We start from the raw sequence: 20,179 nt of genomic DNA on the forward strand, positions 1-20,179 counted from the left end.
TATAAGTCTTATGAACTCCTGTTTTTTATTTAAAAACAAAAAAAACAACCCAGAAGTTAAACAATTCCCATGACTCCTTATCCATCTCCTACTCTCCCTCTCTATAAGCCCCACACCCCAGGGTTGCTTCCTGGAGACAGGAAGGATTTCCTACCCTCTGCCGCCGTCCATGAGGACAGAGGTGGGATCCTGCAGGTGTCAGGTGAAAGAAGGAAGAAAGGTCTTTGTTGAAATGGTTTTGTCATTAAGAAATGAAGATTCAGTATGACTGAATACACACAAAGAACAAATCTTTTGAGAAAAAAGATGGTGCCACTTTCCTCATTGTCAATGTTTAGAGCACAACAGTATTTTAAACATCATGTGGGGTGTATTATGGACTTTACTGGATACTACAGCTGTGATTTTTAACCTTTTTTTTTTTTTCATTTTCTGACCCTAAAAATTTTCAAATGGAGGTGCAGACCCCTTTGGAGATCTTAGACATAGTCTGTGGACCCCTAGGGGTCCATGGACCATAGTTTGAAAACCACGGGACTAAAGAAAGTGAAACGAACAGAATTTGGCATGAAGAATGCTGACTATGATAATAGAAAGCTGTGACTAATGAGCAAAGAAAAAACAAACAAACACACAATGTTTATTGGTAAACTTTATTTGAAAAGCATACACATACAAAACGTGTTTTATAGTACAGACAATAAAGTGATAGTGATATTTAACATTGTTTCATTTTTATTGGCCTATGTAAGGCTCACCCAGAAACTATATGTAAAATTGCTGAATAAAGATAACTTTGAACTATCTGGTGGAGCCCAGTTCTTCTAGGAACAGTAGATGGATAGCTCATGTTTAATTTAAGACATCTTGGTAAAAATCCAGGTTGTCCAAACAGCTGTATAGAAGTAGCTTCAAAAATAGCATGTATTGATTGGAATCTCTTTATATTATTGACTTCACCAAGGAAAGAGCATTTGAGGCTTTGTGAATAGCCACGCTGAGCAAGATTTTGACTTTAGAAGAAGCAAGCATATTACTGGCTAGTTGAATAGTTGAACTCTATGCCCAAAGCATCAATACCCCAGGCCCTGATTGCATTTTGACTACACAGAAAACTACACAATCACTCCAAAGCAGTGTGACCTGTAACAATTAATTTTATATATATATATATATATATATACACCTATCCAAATTTGCAGAAAACTCATAATCTGGAAATACTGATATAAATTATAGACCGAGGGCCAAATCCTGCTTTCCTTGTTTTTATAGGAGTAGCCCTATGATTTCAGATGGAATACTCAGGCAGGATTTGATGGAATACTCAGGCAGCAATGAAAACTGCACTTGCTTTCGAACTACCAATCTGAAAATTAATAAAGTAAGCACCACTTTTTATCGTAGACTGACATATTTGAAAATATAGTGAATTAGTCAGCATTTCTTGATCTAAATTTAGTGCCTTTGCACCTTGCTAGTAGTATGGGAGCCAGCTGTAAGTGTGTGTTAATTAATTACAATGAGAAATAATGTTTTTAAATTCTAGCTGCCAAATCCTGCAGTCCTTACTCAATTGTAAAATACATGCAGGATTCTCTAGCTAATCCTTCTTGCTGATCACTCAGTGCAAGTCTAGATGCCTCATCAAAGCATTAATTTAAGAAACAGAGCTCAATAAATGTTACGGGCCAGATCCTTAGCTAGTGTAACTTGGCAGAGACTATTAATGCCAGCTGAGAATCTGGCTGTAAATGAAAATAATCAATATTTTCCATCTCCTTTAGCGCAGGAACTAGGGAGCTCACCTTCACTGAGAAGGAGAGTTGCAAACCTAAATTTTATTTTTCCCAATTTTGGTTTGGTTATATTTACTTATTTGGTTTGTTGTGATTTTTGTTTATATCACTGTCTAAGGAACTAGACAGTGTCTCATGAGCATCAGAACATCACAAAACGTGTACTGCATGTAGTTTAATTAATCTTATTCTGATGTGAAGATAATAGCCTCACAAGTTCAGAGTTATTGCATTTTGTTTTAACCAGACTTCTTAAACATGAATACATGTGGTCCTGCAACGCAAACCTTTTAATTGTTGCCTATCATAGCTGTGTCCAACATGGAAATAACACAACTATATATATTTAAATTCTGTAGAAAGGCCTGACCATTTCATCCCATGAAGAAAAATTAAATAATGTAGAAATATTTGTAGGGACGAATTTTCAATTCTTTCCTGCTCCTTTCTGGTGCAAGGGGAAACTTACTTATTCCCTCAATCCAGTTTGAAATTGTGTACAATTTGAAATGTATTATTGAGAGGTACTAGTGAATGGTTTAGGAGAAGCTATTAAGAGTTCTGACGTAGAATTAAACAAGAGATGTGAACGATGCTGTAGGAGTTGGTGCAGACTCTGGGAATCGTCTACCCTCTGACGGTGTCCCCAGCTTTAGAAGGAAATTAATTGATCCTGCATTATTGAAGTAAATGGGAATTGTACCATTGACCTTAACTGAAGCAGGATTGTGTCTTTAGGGCCTGATCCAAAGTGCATTGACGTCAATAAGATTTTTTTCTATTGATATCTTCAGGCTTGGCTCATTGTGATTAGAATTAGTGTGGTCAGCTACCTAAGGATTAAGTTTTATGGGGTGATTATTGCCATTATTGTTTTAATCACAGGAAAAACTGGCTGTGTATTAAAGGAATGCAAATATGCCATGGGAAGTACCCAGAACATCTGGTGTCTATCTTTACTTTTTTTTTTTTTTTTTTTTTTTAAAGAGATGTACAAATCTAATGCTAGTTCAGAATGGGTTGGTGGTGTGACGTTGCACTCCATATGTTTTATGGAAATATGCTGATGAGTGTGAATATAATGTAACTGGAATATGCTTCATGCAAAAGGTCTCTTGTAAGGTATCATTGTTGTACCAATAAAATAAAAACCAGCAGGATCTTATTAAAGGGAAAAAGGCAAAATACCACATTTATTGTGAATACAGAAAGAATCATAGTAAGCAGTTAGTTATAGTTATAACATTCCATTCAATCTCATATTTAGTCACACATTCATTCATACAAACACACACACACACACAGGTTCTGCAAGGTTGTTATCATAGTTACCAGCCTTAGAGTTGCTCATGCCAAGCCACTGGCCAGGTGGCCTGGACATGAGGAGGGAGCAGGGCCTTGTCAGATGCTCATCTGATGCTCCTGGAAGTTGGTTTGCAGAATCAGACCCCAAAGTTCTCACTTTTTAGAGTCTATTTTTATAGGAATTTCTTCCTATGCCAGTCTATGGGAATTGCTTCATCATGCTGTTGCTGAATCAATCAGCAGATAGCACATTCCTGACGGCTCCAAGATGTTATCTTGTTCTTTGGTTCTCCCATTCTTGAGGCTGTTGGGTGGATTCCAGTTTGCCCACCGGGAGGGGGGGGTCCTCTGATTATTTCCACTTGACGCCTTCTTCAGCCGATGGACACTGGATTCTTAGGCTGGCACCTCCCTGATCATTCAGTTATTATCCACACCAAGCATCCATCCACATACATCCTCTATCTCTATTTTAATCACAATTGTTAATACAACAAAAGGGTGGGGAGTCTCTGGGTGCTGTTTCTGTTGTTAGAGTATTGTTTTGAGTCTCTCTCTCTGTGAACTGCTTTGAGAACAGACTCTGTCTTAGAATGTACTAACGCAATTAGCAGCTTGCAAGTTTCACACATAGAGGGAGAGAAACAGTACCAAAAACCAAGAGAGCTCTTCATTAGTAATACCCTGGAATTGAAACTATGGGGAATCAAACTCATTTGTGATTTTAATACAGAACTTCTTTAATATGATCCAACATAATCCCCCTTTTGACACTAAGATTTATAATCGTCAGTGTCACTTTCTATGTAGCCTATTCAGGAGAAAGTACTGTGAGGCAATTTGAGTTTGTGATTCCAATTCATGCCACATACATGATCCTAGTGATGTATCTTTACTACAAGGTTCTGGGGCAACAGGCAAGGTGAGGCACACCCATTTTTGAGGAGTCCATTCGGTACAACCTCTAGTGTCCAATAGCTTCCCTTCCTCCCCAGCTCACTGGCTCAAGGTCCAGGGTAGCCAAAAGGATCCCATGTGTAATATGGGGAGTGGGTTAACCTTCAATACCTTTGCCTCCAGGGACTGTTGGTGTGCAATTTTGACAACAATTTCTCCCATTAACAAGTCTGGTTTACAATAGTGGAAACATATTGCATCCATTCATATTGATAAGTGTCAAACAATGATCTCTTTCTTTTTTAACAAATGCATCAAACCCTTAATATTTCCCAATATGACCCAGAACATTTTGTGTTCCAAAGTAGCTAGTGCAAGTATCTGCATTTCAGTGCATCCCATAGCTATGGCTGTGTAGTTTCCTATTTCTAATATTTTTTTTTTTCTTATGGATAAGCCATGTGGTAGTATTAAGCCATTACTAAAGATTCCATTGGCCTTTTAGGTTACCTAGACCAATTTGGACCAAGTCTACATTGGCATGTACTTGTTTTTGTATCAGGCTGTCCTGTAGCTGGGACAGAAAGCTTAATTTATTTTTAAGTTCCTGCAGGTCTTCAGTATTTTTTTTTTTTTTAAACACACAACAGTGCTAGCAACAACACAAAACACAAGACAAAACATAGAACACAGAACACAATTTCTATTGTGACAGTAGATTCATGGTATTGGGTTGCTTTTCAGCTGGCAGCTTTTCCTGATTTTCTGAAAGACAAAAAAACATGTTTCTACCCCTTTTGGGGTGGCAGATTATTGCTTAAAATATTTCTTTTACAAATACCCTTGCTGATTGCAGGCAAAACAGAGAAATTGCCCCCATATTTTCCTGTTTTTGTTCTATAGGCAGGCCAGGTTTCAAAGGCTTTTATCTTTTAAGGGTTATGGGGAAATTATCCCACTGTTTAGTCATTAAATCCCTGAGTTTTCCTTCTTATACAGCAGACTAAGTTTATAATGTTTTTCCTGCTGTGTTAAGCTTTAAGTTTTATTTACAGGTAATAACTGAGAAGCATCATTACCATACGACCTTAAAGGATTTTTCCAAAAATCATACACACTATACGTTGTTACAGGGATACTTATTATCATTACATTTATTAAAATTATCTTGTTATCCCATGCCTTTTATTTAGACAATTTGTTTGCTGACCAGGTATGTCCTTTATCTGCAGCTCCTTTGTGCTGCTAGTTCTTTCCTTCCTTTATCATTTAGGTAATTTGCATTTTCACAGAAACTTCCTGCTTTTGGATTTAAAGCCATCAGCAGCTCAGAGACTCTATCTTAAAAGGGACACAATCAACTTTCACCAGAGTTTTGATTACTTTTAACTTCTGCTTCCAAAACACACAGCAATCTGAAAAAGAAAACCCAACCTATTGTGGCTCCCTTTGGAGCCCTAATAGCATTTTAATTAAGTAGCATGGTATGTTTGCATTTCTTTTGCCCCTTCTACAATATACCCTGCACATGTTCTGGGGCAAATGCACATTCCTTCCATAGTTTAACTTCTATAACATTGTCCAGATCCATTTTTACATAAGGTGTCACTATTTCTTTTTTTTTTGCTTACAGAGTTTTCATGTACCTTTATCAAAGTGACAGTCTGATTACTCAGAGCCATTTTAAGACTCAGTGTTTCTAACATTGCTTCTTTTTGTTTTGTGCACCTCACCCCTGCTGTTGCTTCAGAGAGGCACTGTCTTTTTTTAATTTTTTTTTTACTACAACTCTCATCTGCTATTTTGTTACAAAAACAAACAAAAAACAAACAAAAAGAATCCAAAACAATTTTTTTTTATATTCTCCTGATTTTGACTGCCCTGCTGCAGCCACAACTTAAAAACATTTTAAATTTTGTAAAGCATTGAGTTACCTTTTAAGGGTTAAATGCCAAATCCCAAAGCCAAACAACACTAATTACCTGTGTCTAGCAAAAAGGTCTGTCAGTTTTGCAACTTTGAATTAAAGAGTCAAATGGATTTTTAGTGGCATTAACAAAAACAAAACTAACTGGTCCTTAGAACTTTACATATTTACACACACACAGACAGATACATACACATTTTCTTTTCCTTAACATCCCTTCCACACTGCTCTGTTTTTTACATCTTACATTCCCTTTATACATTTGAGGCAGTTAAGTTCCAATAGAACCCTCTTATGTTCTTTTAGCAAATTTGACTAAATTGTCCAGTCAAATGATTTTAATCAGATAGTTTATTTTTGCCTGGCTAATTTACAGACATTCCTTTGGAAAAGGGCCCATTTTTCTTTCAGAATGGCTGCAAAGAAACCAAGAATGCTCTAACACTTTTCCTTTTTAACATTTTCGGTTAAAAGTTGTTTGGGTGAAATACAAAGTTTAACTGCTTAATTCCCTCCAGCCTCTGCAGAGTTAACTTTTTTTTTTTTTTTTACTCTCTTTTCTCTTTGTAATTATGCCTGGGGGTGCCGTACATAGGACCTTCTCCCCCTTTATCTGCCTCCCTCCAGCCTCTGCAGAGTTAACTTTTTCACTCTTTTTGTATTCCTGGAGTGCCTCTTTCACTATTTTCAGCTGGCTTTGGGTATTTGTAGCCAGCACCTTCCAATTGTCTGCTCCCTTTTCCATTTGTGCCTTTTCCTCTTTACATGAAGACAAGCGGAGGGAAGAATCCTTACATGCCTCCCACAACAACCAAATTGCTGCTGCATCTCTTTTGGCAGCACTAGAAGGTTTGTATATGAGGATATACTGAGCCAATCTATCCTCTAGGTCCGAAATAGTGCAGACATCAGCTAGGGCTTGTTTAGTCCAAGGACTGTGCCCAAATTTTTGAAGGATTTGTTTAAAAGGTGTAATTTCTTTAACAAAAGGTGAGGTTGGAGTTCCTTCTGACTCCATTCCTCCCTCTAGTACTGGCTTACCCTGTTTTCTTTTAAACATCTTAACATGGATATTTCAATCTCTTTGTCACTGCTGGTATTACTTAGCAAGTGACACAGCCTAGATTCTGAAATCATAGCTTAATCTATGCGTTTTTCCCCTGCTACCTTCCCGGAGGCCAGCAGGTCCCCTGCTACCTTCCCAGAGGCCAGCAGGTCCAGTTAACCTATTTCTCCCTGCTACCTTCTCGGAGGCCAGCAGGTCTGGTTAACCTGTTTCTCCCTGCTACCTTCTCGGAGGCCAGCAGGTCTGGTTAACCTGTTTCTCCCTGCTACCTTCTCGGAGGCCAGCAGGTCCGGTTAACCTGTTTCTCCCTGCTACCTTCTCGGAGGCCAGCAGGTCCCCTGCTACCTTCTCGGAGGCCAGCAGGTCTGGTTTAATCTGTTTTCCCTACTACCTTCTTGGAGGCCAGCAGGTCCCCTGCTACCTTCTCGGAGGCCAGCAGGTCTGGTTTAATCTGTTTTTCCTGCTACCTTCTCGGAGGCCAGCAGGTCCCCTGCTACCTTCTCGGAGGCCAGCAGGTCTGGTTTAATCTGTTTTCCCTACTACCTTCTCGGAGGCCAGCAGGTCTGGTTAACCTAATAGAAATGCCTAGCTCACTAGAGCTGGCGGTGTGCACACCAATATTTACAATAACTGAGGTTTTTTACCAATATTCCCCCTTTCGCAATTCTCCACCAAAATGTTGTACCAATAAAATAAAAACCAGCAGGATCTTATTAAAGGGAAAAAGGCAAAATACCACATTTATTGTGAATACAGAAAGAATCATAGTAAGCAGTTAGTTATAGTTATAACATTCCATTCAATCTCATATTTAGTCACACATTCATTCATACAAACACACACACACACAGGTTCTGCAAGGTTGTTATCATAGTTACCAGCCTTAGAGTTGCTCATGCCAAGCCACTGGCCAGGTGGCCTGAAAATGAGGAGGGAGCAGGGCCTTGTCAGATGCTCATCTAATGCTCCTGGAAGTTGGTTTGCAGAATCAGACCCCAAAGTTCTCACTTTTTAGAGTCTATTTTTATAGGAATTTCTTCCTATGCCAGTCTATGGGAATTGCTTCATCATGCTGTTGCTGAATCAATCAGCAGATAGCACATTCCTGACGGCTCCAAGATGTTATCTTGTTCTTTGGTTCTCCCATTCTTGAGGCTGTTGGGTGGATTCCAGTTTGCCCACCGGGAGGGGGGGGTCCTCTGATTATTTCCACTTGACGCCTTCTTCAGCCGATGGACACTGGATTCTTAGGCTGGCACCTCCCTGATCATTCAGTTATTATCCACACCAAGCATCCATCCACATACATCCTCTATCTCTATTTTAATCACAATTGTTAATACAACAAAAGGGTGGGGAGTCTCTGGGTGCTGTTTCTGTTGTTAGAGTATTGTTTTGAGTCTCTCTCTCTGTGAACTGCTTTGAGAACAGACTCTGTCTTAGAATGTACTAACGCAATTAGCAGCTTGCAAGTTTCACACATAGAGGGAGAGAAACAGTACCAAAAACCAAGAGAGCTCTTCATTAGTAATACCCTGGAATTGAAACTATGGGGAATCAAACTCATTTGTGATTTTAATACAGAACTTCTTTAATATGATCCAACATCATTACAAAGTTTATAATCTACTGAGTGTGTTCATCGTATTTGTATGTATGTATCATTCTTAAATATGAAATATAATTCTGAAGTCCTATTGTAATTATGCAAAATGTGGGCCATTGATTGTGGTTTAGAATCTTGATGGCTCCCATTGACTGGGACAATTGGTTGTAAAAGGCTCTGTTTACTTGCAAGCTTTCCTGCATTCCTGTGAGTCAGGCTGTGGAGCATGAAGGCTTGGGGTCTCACAGGACATGTGACCATGTCACCTGGTACTGGATTCCATCTTTAACCTGGTGCTTTTCCATTTAGAAGGAGGGGTGGGAACCCAGAGAAATAAGATTCCCGCCTTGTGCCAAAGTTATAAAAGGGGGTGGAACAGAACAAAGGGGGCTGCCAGTCATGAGAAATCCCCAAGTTACCACTTGAGCTGGAACTAAAGGTCTGTAGTGGGGAAAGGCTTGGGCCAAGAATAAGAAGGCGTCTAGTCTGTGAAAGACGCTTATTGGAACATCTCTAAGGGTGAGATTTACCTGTATTAAGTTTCTTAATGTATTAGGCATAGACTTGCGTGTTTTGTTTTATTTTGCTTGGTAACTTATTTTGTTCTGTCCGTTATTACTTGAGACCACTTAAATCCTACCTTTTAAACTTAATAAAATCACTTTTGTTTATTAATGAACCCAGAGTAAGTGATTAATACCTGGGGGAGCAACCAGCTGTGCATATCTCTCTATCAGTGTTATAGAGGGCGGAAATTTATGAGTATACCCTGTGTAAGCTTTATACAGAGTAAAATTGATTTATTTGGGGTTTGGATCCCATTGAGAGCTGGGTGTCTGGGTGCTGGAGACAGGAGTACTTGCTGAGCTGTTTCCAGTTAAGTTTGCAGATTTGGGGGTGTGGTTCAGACCCTGGGTCTGTGTTGCAGCAGGCTTGCGTGTCTGGCTCAACAAAGACAGGGTTATGGAGTCCCAAGGTGACCAAGAAAACTGTCTCAGAGGTAGTTTCAGCACATCAGGTGATAGTCCCAAGGGGGTCTCTGTGACTGAACCCGTCACAGGTGGTACGAAAAGCTGATAGTAAGAAATACAGAAAAATAAGGAAAACTACATATAGTTACCTTGTCTAATGCATTTTCTTTCAGAGTAACAGCCGTGTTAGTCTGTATTCGCAAAAAGAAAAGGAGTACTTGTGGCACCTTAGAGACTAACCAATTTATTTGAGCATGAGCTTTCGTGAGCTACAGCTTACTTCATCGGATGCATACTGTGGAAACTGCAGAAGACATTATATACACAGAGACCATGAAACAATACCTCCTCCCACCCCACTCTCCTGCTGGTAATAGCTTATCTAAAGTGATCATCAAGTTGGGCCATTTCCAGCACAAATCCAGGTTTTCTCACCCTCCGCCCCGCCCCACACAAACTCACTCTCCGGCTGGTAATAGCCCATCCAAAGTGACCACTCTCTTTAAAATGTGTATGATAATCAAGGTGGGCCATTTCCAGCACAAATCCAGGTTTTCTCACCCTCCCACCCCCCTCTAAAAACCACACACACAAACTCACTCTCCTTTTTCTTTCTATGCTTCCGGACAATGTGAAACTGAAAGTTGTCCTTTGGCTTTGAACATTTCACCAAATGGCTATGATGTGGTGTTTGGTCTTTTCTTTACTCTTTTTCTAAACTTAATAGCATATGTTATCACTTGCATTGTGTAAGGCAATGAAGAAGAATTTAAAGTTAGGCAGGCAAAACTTCTCCTGATACCATTCTCTTTCGGGCCCCAGCCTGCATCCAAAGCTCTGTTTATAAATATTGTGATCTTTAGGGGCAGGGGCGTTACTCCTGAGGGAATTCTGTGCCACTGTGCCATGCAAAATTTTGCAGAAATTAACGTGCACACACAATTTCCTTTCCGCCTCACAGAAATAGGCCGCAGTACTGCTGGCTGCCACTAGAGGCTGCTTAACCAGGCAGAGCCCAGCTCACACATAGAAGACACTGCCAGGGGGAGAGAGCTAGAGGGTTCCTGGCAGTTTCAGTTCACAGCACACCCTGAGGGAAGTTAGACAGCAGCGTGCAGGAAACTCCATACAAGCCTGGGACCAAGCATTAGGCTGTTTCTCCCTCTGGATCCCTGGGCTTTTGGGGGAAAGGGGGTGCAGGTATCTGGGCAATGGGGGCACCCGCGGCTGGGCTTGGTGAGGGGGAGGCGGTTTGGGTGTATTGGCTGGGGGGTACCTTGGCAGGGGCTTTGGCGGGGGGGGGGGCGGGGGAGGGGTTGTAGGTGTCTGGCCCTGGCTGGGCTCTGGGGGGAGAGAAGGGTGCAGAGAAACAGGAACTTGGTTGTCATAGGGGTTTCTTTAACTCTCTACTCCTGGAGGAATTTTTGTGTTTGTCTGTATTGTTTCAGACATACTTGCTGAAAGGTATTTTGAAATAAATTGCCAAAATAATTGAAACTGGTGTGATTATGTAGTGTTATTTTCACAAATAAAATTTGCAGAATTTTAAAATATTGTGCGCATAATTTTTAACTTTTTGGCGCAGATGCCCCCAGGAGCAAGACGTCTATGGATGATTTGAGTACACTTGATCTCTACTAGAACTACATGCTATAGAGCTGGATCTGACAGCTGGACCATAGTATTCCAACTAAGGGAATGCCTTTGGGAAATAAAAAAAAAAAAGTCTGGTAATACCTGGAAATAGTGTAGCCTAAGGAAAGTCACCTGACACCTTGAGTTACTAATCTCTTGATCTCAAAGAGGACAATTATTCTTATGACCTATTAGTGCTGCTCGTAGATTGAAGTGAAAGCAGATTAGGATCTCATCTGTCTCTCAGGGCTGAGCATAGAAATATAGGGGAGGAAGGGACCTCAATTAGTTATCGACTCTATCCCCCTGTGTTGAGCCAGGTTTCATCTAACCTGTCCTTTAAAACCTCCAGTGATGGGGATTCCACAACCTTCCATCATAACCTATTCTAGCATTTAACTATCCTTAAAGTTTTTCCTAATATCTAACCTAAATTTCCCTTGCTGCAGGTTAAGTTGATTATCTTTTGTCCTACCTTCAGTGGACATGGAGAACAATTGATCACCATCTTCTTTAATATATTGAAAACTTATCAGTTTCCCTCTGTCATCTTTCTTTAAGACTGAACGTATCTAGCATTTTTAACCTTTCCTCCTCATATGTTAGTTTTTCTAAATCTCTGATAATTTTTGTTGTTCTCCTGTGGACTCTTTCCAGTTTGTCCATATCTTTTCTGAAGTGTGCCTTCCAAAACTGCATACAACACTTCAGCTGAGGCTTCACCAGTGCTGAGTAGAGAGGAACAATTACCATCCTTGTCTTAGATACAACAGTCCTGATACACACTAAAATATTAGTCTTTTTTGCAACTGCATCACATTCTTGGCTCATATTCAATTTGTGATCCACTATAACCACCAGATCCTTTTCTACAGCACTACTGCCTAGACAGTTATTCCCAGATTTGTATTTGTGAGATGGATGTTTTTCCTTCCTATGGGTAGTACTTTGCACTTGTTTTTAGTGAATTTTATCTTGTTGATTTCAGATCAGTTCTCCTTTCGAATTCTAATTCTGTCCTCCAAAATGCTTACAACCCCTCACAGCGTGGTGTCATCTACCAATTCTATAAGCATATCTCCACTCCATTATCCAAGTCATTATAAACATTATTGAACAGTACTGAACCCATCTTTCTCTTGCTCCTAATGAATTTATAAACCCTCTTCTTGTCTTTTGTCCCTTGCTAGATGTAACTTCTTTTGTGTGTTAGCCTTTCTGATTTTATCTGTAGATGCTCGTGCTATTCTTTTGTATCATCCTTAGCAATTTGTCCATGTTTCCACTTTTTGTAGGATTCCTTTTTGATTTTCAGGTAATTAAAGAGCTCCTAATGGAGCCATATTGGCCTCTTACTATTCTTCCTATCTTTCCGTTGCATCAGGATAGCTTGCTGTGGTGCCTTTTTAATATTGTGTCTTTGAGAAATGGCCAGCTCTCCTCAACTCCTTTTTCTCTTCCATTTTCTTCCCCTGTTGGCTTTATCAGGGCTTCCAGGTGGTGCCCACCAAGAGAGCATGAGATTGAGTCCAGATCTCTCATGTTGTACTGTGCAGCACTAATCAAAGAGCTACTGGGTCACCCTAACATAGTCATTTTAATTAACAAGTTCAGCAAAATGAATTCTTCCTCAAGGCAGTGAGTAAAATTAATGGACATGCTGTTCTCTGCCACTTTTGATAGGCTTAGAATCCACAGTGGTAGATTTTTGGAAGCCCCGTATGCTATAATGGTGTCAATTCAATTTTTTGCTTGACTGCTCAAGAAATAAGGATGGAGTTGTTTGGGAGGCATGAAGGAGTAATGGCTCCTAATAGGAATGTGTCCAAATGGTTTCTGAGAAATGTATATACAAAACCTGCTATCAAATAATGAAACTAGTCCATGCAGCTCCTACTCAACATTTCCCCTGAACTGCATTTCTATGCCTTCTTTTTAAAATTTGTAGTCCATGAATTTCTTTCTGAAATTATTAATATTCCTGTGTGTTTTTGAGCTCCTATCAAACTCTGAGGATTATCTTTCCCATTCATCATCTTTCTAAGATATAACTAGCCTCAATTAAATGCAGTAGTTCCCAGATGAATATACACAGAAATCATTATAAGAAATCTACTTTCTTACAAACTCTAATATTAGTAAGTTCCTCATGTGGCTCTTATTATTGAAAGGAAAGAATCCCATTGCTTTCAAGGGGAGTCAAAAGGGGACCTTTTAGACATTTTTACACCACATTTTACACAGCTCTTGCTGTTCTGTACATCAGTCAAATCAACAGCCATCGATTTGGAATGAAAATATTTTAGGTGAATTAAAAAAAACCACTTGTCTGATTAGTGGAAATATGATGCTTAATCAAACAAGCTGAAGAAGATTATTCTGGGTTCTAACAGAACTCTTCTTATAAGACTCCAAATAGTATAATCTAGTAATTGAATTACTGGCATTCTCATTTGTTTTTATTATTTACTATTTTACATAGCTCTTAGAGTGTGATAGGCCCTTTATGAATACTGTAAGTATGAAGACAGATCATTGCCCTGAACATTTAATTGTCTAGATTGCTTTTGGTACTTTTAGTTCCCTATCCCCCATCTACACAATGTCAAAGTGACAGAAGAGTGAAGTTTAGCATGAGATGATGATTTATTTGGTCTTGAAATAAATCATGTGATTGGAAAAAAAAAAATCCTGGGGAGATTTCATGAGAAGTATCCATAGCACAGTACATTTCTAACTCACTCAATTTTATAGCCCTTCTCTAGGGGCCTTATCCAATGGAAGGACTCTGGTTGACTTCAGTAAAGGTTGGATTAACTCCTTGGAGAGGCCTTTTTCAGCATTTCTCTGTAGTTTCATATCAGTAAATGTTTAACTGGGACAACTGCAATTCTTAATATTCATCTATAAAAGAAGAAAATGCAATCCTCCATCTTTAATAAGATAGCCACATACTAGACATTTAACATATATAATCCAGAAGGAGGAGGATACTGACAGATCAACATTTATTTCTTATCTCCCCTCACTTCTGGGTTGTCCTAGATACTTCATCTGCTATAAGTAAGTCTTAAACCTCCCCTGAGTGAGCTTTCACATTTATTAATAAGAGATGGACCCAAACTACCAAGTTCAGGTTCAGATAGAATGCCTCTAAGTTTGGGAGTGAGGTGTTGGGGTTGTTCTGATTCAGGGTTTTCATTTGGGCTCCTTGATAATGTTAGTTGGCATTTGGTTTCCTGACGTCACAGTGTAACAGAGAGACAAGATGGGTGAGGTAATAACTTCTATTGGAACAACTTCTGTTGGTCCAATAAAAGAAGTTACGTCACCCGCCTAGTCTCTAATATCCAGGGACCTAAATTGCTATAACTACACTGCACACATATCATTGTATAAAGCATTCTGAGATTTTTTTTACGGGTCCTGCACTGTAGAAATTATGTAGTCACTATTTATTTTGCTTTCTGAGGTACAGAACTGTAATTCTGTTTGGCATTATTTTTCAGTCTCAGAAATCTTGGATTGAAGAAGTCTTCAATAAAAGAGAGTGTGCAAAAGTCATACCCAGCTCAAAAGATCCTCACAGGTATAGTTGTGGTTTTGGTTTTATTTTTGTTACCTTGAAAGAGAACTGATAGATGTTATAGGGATACTGTGGATGCTGTTCTTACAGTTTTGCAGTGCCACAATTACATGAGGGCGGCATGTCCACTGCTGCAATGCAGTTAGAAGCTCACACCAATGTTTTGTTTAAATATTAAGGAAGGCACAGATTGTGTAGAATAGATGCTGTTATATATAGGAGAGGATTTAGTCACTTTTTGATGGCCAGTAAAAGTCATAACCATGATAGGACTGCACTGTCATTCGTTAATTGTTTCATAGACAGTTCTGTCAACACACTTGTAAAGTGATGACAGCCCCATTGTTTGTTTGTTGCAAACCAAAACTGGAAGCTGTTGACCCTTCTGGACTTTCAGACATGTAGCTCTAAGTCCGGTAGCTGAAAATGTGGCTGAGCCTCCATGTGAGATGCAGTTCATAGAACTGCATTACTGGTACGTGGAAATTCTCCTTCCTACTCCAAAAATGTGACCTTGTGTCAAACAGTAAGGTAGAACCTGCTCTAAATAGAAGAAGAGAAGCTACTGTTAATCCCAGTATCCCTATCAGCAGGTCTCTGTCTTGAGGAGTGAGCTGAATCATGTTGTTCTTCCATAGAACACTGGAAAGAGTCAAAAATTAAAATGCTTCAACCCTCATTTGAGGAATGAACAAAACAAACATTTTTTTCCCCTCGCAAGCTTTATGACTAAAGTGGTAGCTTTAACTAAATAAGGCCTGTAGGATCGGATCCTAAAATTGTAAACTTCTTGGGGGTAGTACTATGATCATATAATTCTGAGTGCATTGATGGTGCTCAATAAACAATGATAATTCATGGTTTCATATAGTTTAAGACCAGAAGGAGCCATTAGATGATGTAGTCTGACATCCTGTGTGTCACAGGCCATTAAATTTTACCCGGTTATCTCAATAACTTGGGTTAGATTAAAGCATTCCAGTCCTCAAGAGACTAAACTGGTTAATGCCTTATTAGGATGATGACTTCAGCTATGAAATACTAATAGTATAACAGTTAAAATTCCAGATAAAACACTGAGCTTTTCGAACAAATCTTCAGATGATGACTACAGTCTATACACAAGTTTCAATACCATTGTTTAGAATTTTTTTCATACGTCTTTTTATTACCCAGTATTTAATACATCAAATTACAGATGTTTTCTTGTATATAATAACACACTGTTTTATTGATCTATATTCCTCCAGATGTCCTGCACGATGCCAGATATGCCAGAACTTAATCAGGTAAGACCTTTATAAATTTGAGGCTATGCTTTCTAAAATGGGCTAAAGAAACAATTGGTATTCTTAATCCAGCAAGCAATGGCAAAACGTTGTAGCCACTGAAATGGTCAGAACATAATTTCTGGGGTCGGTTGGAAGAATTTATTATAGATTCTGCTAAAGTAAGTTGCATACTAAGACTGAATTCACACACACTAGGAAATGTGCAAAGAAAGATTTCTGTGGCAAATTGTCTTAATCCTGACCTGATGGGTACCAGGCAGAAATAGTACAAAACTCCTTACTAGGCAGCTAACAGTTCTAGCCATATGCTGAATGGCACAGGATGTGGAAGGGATGTGAGAGGCAGTAGGAATCAGATGAGAAGGGAAGTGGTTGGAATGGAATCCTTGGTGGGTGGAAGGGGGACAATACAAGGACGACGACTTTTTTTTTTTCTCTCCAAAATTTTGGGGCTTGCATCTGTCATCAGCAGATAACATTGGTAGTTCAGGGCTCCTGCTTTGTAGAAACCAGCTTGGAAGTGTAAAGGATGTGAGGCCACTAGAAAAGTTTTTGGTCTGTTTTCTTTTAATTTATTAAGGTGGTGTCACTGTGCTTCAGTGGGTCACAATTGAGAATACTAAATTCAGGACAAGCTGCTGAGAAATAGGGCAACCATACCCCAAAATTGGTGGTAATTCTTCCATAAGATATACCAAACCAGCAACAAAAGTAAACTCCTGTCTCATCACACTGGTTAACAAGAAGTCAGGAATGCAGCCTCCTTAGGAATTCCAGTCCTGGGTTTAACACCCAGACACTAGACTTAATGATGAGTGGTTATTTAAAATTGATTTTATCAAACAAAAGGGTTCTGCTGATCCCAAAGGACAAGCCACACACCCAGGACAATATATAACTCAGATCTTACCCAATAATCACGCCGTTGCCAATCCTTTAGTATCTAAAATCTAAAGGTTTATTTATAAAAATAAAGAAAGGTGAGATTTAAAGTTGGTTAAAGGAATCAAAAACATACAATAATTGCAAAAGTCTTAGTTCAGGCTTGAAGCAGTGATGAAATAAACCACTGGTTTGTTAAGTTTCTGGTTGCTTCCAAATGATTTGGAAGGTCCTCAGGCCCTTGGTTAAAATGCTCCCATTAGTATAAGTCCATAGTCCAGAGGTTAAAGTAGGAAAGAGGCAAAATGGAGATGTTTTCAGGGCCTTTTATAGCTTCTGCCATGTGGAGAGAAACCCATTGTTCCAAACAAAGCCCTTAGCACAGTTTATGGAAAAATCCAGATAAGAAGATGGAGTTTAGGGTCACATGATTTGGTCACATGCCATTGCATGCTTCGCTGAGTCATAGCAGAGGCCATTACCCATATTCTAGCTAGAATGTGCACAGGAAGGGCCATCAGGTAGGGATAAGCCTTATGGTCCATTGTGAGTTAACTGTTCTTTGATGGGCTATTCAACTTGAATAATCCCTTTACAATGTGCTGGCCAAACTAGAAATAAGCTGCCTTGTGGGTGTGACCACAGAAGCAAACACATTTGAAATACAGGCATAGAGTCAATATTCATAATAACTTCAGATAAAAAAAAATGATGCATGCATGCATGCATGCATGCAAATAGGATAATCATATTCAGCAAACCATATCTTTTTCATAGACACCTTACATGACATATTTTTGCACAACCTTTGTTGCAATTGTATAACAGTGGTAGCAACAATGATCTATAAGGTCATATATTAATCAGATGACATCACAGATGGGAAAGGGGAATGCACTGGACCTCACATAGTAGTGTGTATTTTAACAGGGCAGTGGTCTTTTTAGGCAGCTGATATTCATACTACTTATGTTCATCATCAGATTTTTGATCCCACCTTTGAAATTAACATGAGTGCCCGTGCACAGCTTGCACTAGTGTGCATTTAAGATGCTACTGTAAAGTCTGTTAGATCAGAATGTTGACCTTCCTTGGCACTTGTTCTATGTAGAAAGTCTCCTTCCAGTCCTCCTGCTATGGTGTGTGCTGAGTCTGGAAACTGAAACAAAACAACTGCATGAGTTACTGCATATTAAAGCAATGGCTAACAAACTGGTAAAAATAAGAACTAGGTCCAATGATTACGATTTTTTTTTTTTAGTGTGCACTTTCAGTGTTTACATTTATAAATATAAAAATTGCATCCAGCTACATTTTTCAAAACAAAGGATTTTGTTTTTTGTTGTTTTTTAGCTGAAAGATATGCACAAAGCTTCATTCTGAAAGGATTTTTCTGGCAAAGCTTAATACAGACATAAATGTTACAACTGGTTAAAACTGTATTTATTGGGACAAAAACTCAACCAATTTAGGCTTACTTTGGTCTAGATATTATTCATGAATCATTCCAGATGGCACTGGTTGTATTTGATATTTGTAAATATTGGCCTTATAGTTTGGGCAGATTACTTTTCAAATTGGGTTGTTTTTGACCTGGGGTCTCAGAAGGAAGACATGGAGTCTCAAGGTTTGCAAACATTTAGTGAGTGCCGGTGGTTATACAAATATTTTCAAATAATGAATGGCATGACCTCACAAATAGCTGTTAATCAAATTTGAGTAGTTTAATTGTGAATATATAGGTGACTCTCCATTATTCTACCAACTTTACTAAATACATTGGAAAGGCTGACACATGCTTCTGAGCAGCATCAATTTGCAAACACAACACTATAATGACTCTGTGACAGCCCAGACTGACTCCCCCTTCTGGATGGTCACCAGGCTGCTGTATGGGATCCAAAGGCCATGAGCTTTTAAGTTTACTAATCTGAACAGAAAAAAAAGGAGTACTAGTGGCATCTTAGAGACTAACCAATTTATTTGCGCATAAGCTTTCGTGAGCTACAGCTCACTTCATCGGATGCATTCAGTGGAAAATACAGTGAGGAGATTTATATACACACAGAACATGAAAAAATGGGTGTTATACACACTGTAAGGAGAGGTTTCAGAGTAACAGCCGTGTTAGTCTGTATTCGCAAAAAGAAAAGGAGTACTTGTGGCACCATAGAGACTAACCAATTTATTTGAGCATAAGCTTTCGTGAGCTACAGCTCACTTCATTGGATGCAGTGAGCTGTAGCTCATGAAAGCTTATGCTCAAATAAATTGGTTAGTCTCTAAGGTGCCACAAGTACTCCTTTTCTTTTTACTGTAAGGAGAGTGATCACTTAAGGTGAGCTATTACCAGCAGGAGAGCGGGGGGGGGGAATGGGTGGGGAGGAGGGAGAGGGAACCTTTTGTAGTGATAATCAAGGTGGGCCATTTCCAGCAGTTGACAAGAACATCTGAAGAACAGTGGGGGGGGGAGAATAAACATGGGGAAATAGTTTTACTTTGTGTAATGACCCATCCACTCCCAGTCTCTATTCAAGCCTAAGTTAATTGTATCCAGTTTGCAAATTAATTCCAATTCAGCAGTCTCTCGTTGGAGTCTGTTTTTGAAGTTTTTTTTGTTGAAGAATTGCAACTTTTAGATCAGAAATCGAGTGACCAGAGAGATTGAAGTGTTCTCCGACTGGTTTTTGAATGTTATAATTCTTGACGTCTGATTTGTGTCCATTTATTCTTTTACGTAGAGACTGTCCAGTTTGACCAATGTACATGGCAGAGGGGCATTGCTGGCACATGATGGCATATATCACATTGGTAGATATGCAGGTGAATGAGCCTCTGATAGTGTGGCTGATGTGATTAGGCCCTATGATGGTGTCCCCTGAATAGATATGTGGACACAGTTGGCAATGGGCTTTGTTGCAAGGATAGTTTCCTGGGTTAGTGGTTCTGTTGTGTGGTGTGTGGTTGCTGGTGAGTATTTGCTTCAGGTTGGGGGGCTGTCTGTACGCAAGGACTGGCCTGTCTCCCAAGATTTGTGAGAGTGATGGGTCGTCCTTCAGGATAGGTTGTAGATCCTTGATGATGTGTGGGAGAGGTTTAAGTTGGGGGCTGAAGGTGATGGCTAGTGGCGTTCTGTTATTATTTTTGTTGGGCCTGTCCTGTAGTAGGTGACTCCTGGGTACTCTTCTGGCTCTGTCAATTTGTTCCTTCTCT

At 39.4% G+C, this 20,179-nt stretch overlaps 1 protein-coding gene across 1 annotated transcript in view; it reads left to right on the forward strand.

Annotated features, from left to right (window-relative positions):
* TRPM6 (transient receptor potential cation channel subfamily M member 6) overlaps positions 1 to 20,179 on the forward strand; it is a 169,266-nt gene that overhangs the window by 30,490 nt on the left and 118,597 nt on the right. Inside the window, exons 3-4 of the mRNA XM_084628138.1 lie at positions 14,716 to 14,795; positions 16,043 to 16,081. Coding sequence (XP_084484264.1) covers positions 14,716 to 14,795; positions 16,043 to 16,081 — 119 coding nt within the window. The remainder of the gene's footprint in view (positions 1 to 14,715; positions 14,796 to 16,042; positions 16,082 to 20,179) is intronic.

Source organism: Lepidochelys olivacea (genome assembly GCF_965140295.1).
Source record: "Lepidochelys olivacea isolate rLepOli2 genome assembly, chromosome: 5".
NCBI lineage: Eukaryota > Metazoa > Chordata > Testudines > Cheloniidae > Lepidochelys > Lepidochelys olivacea.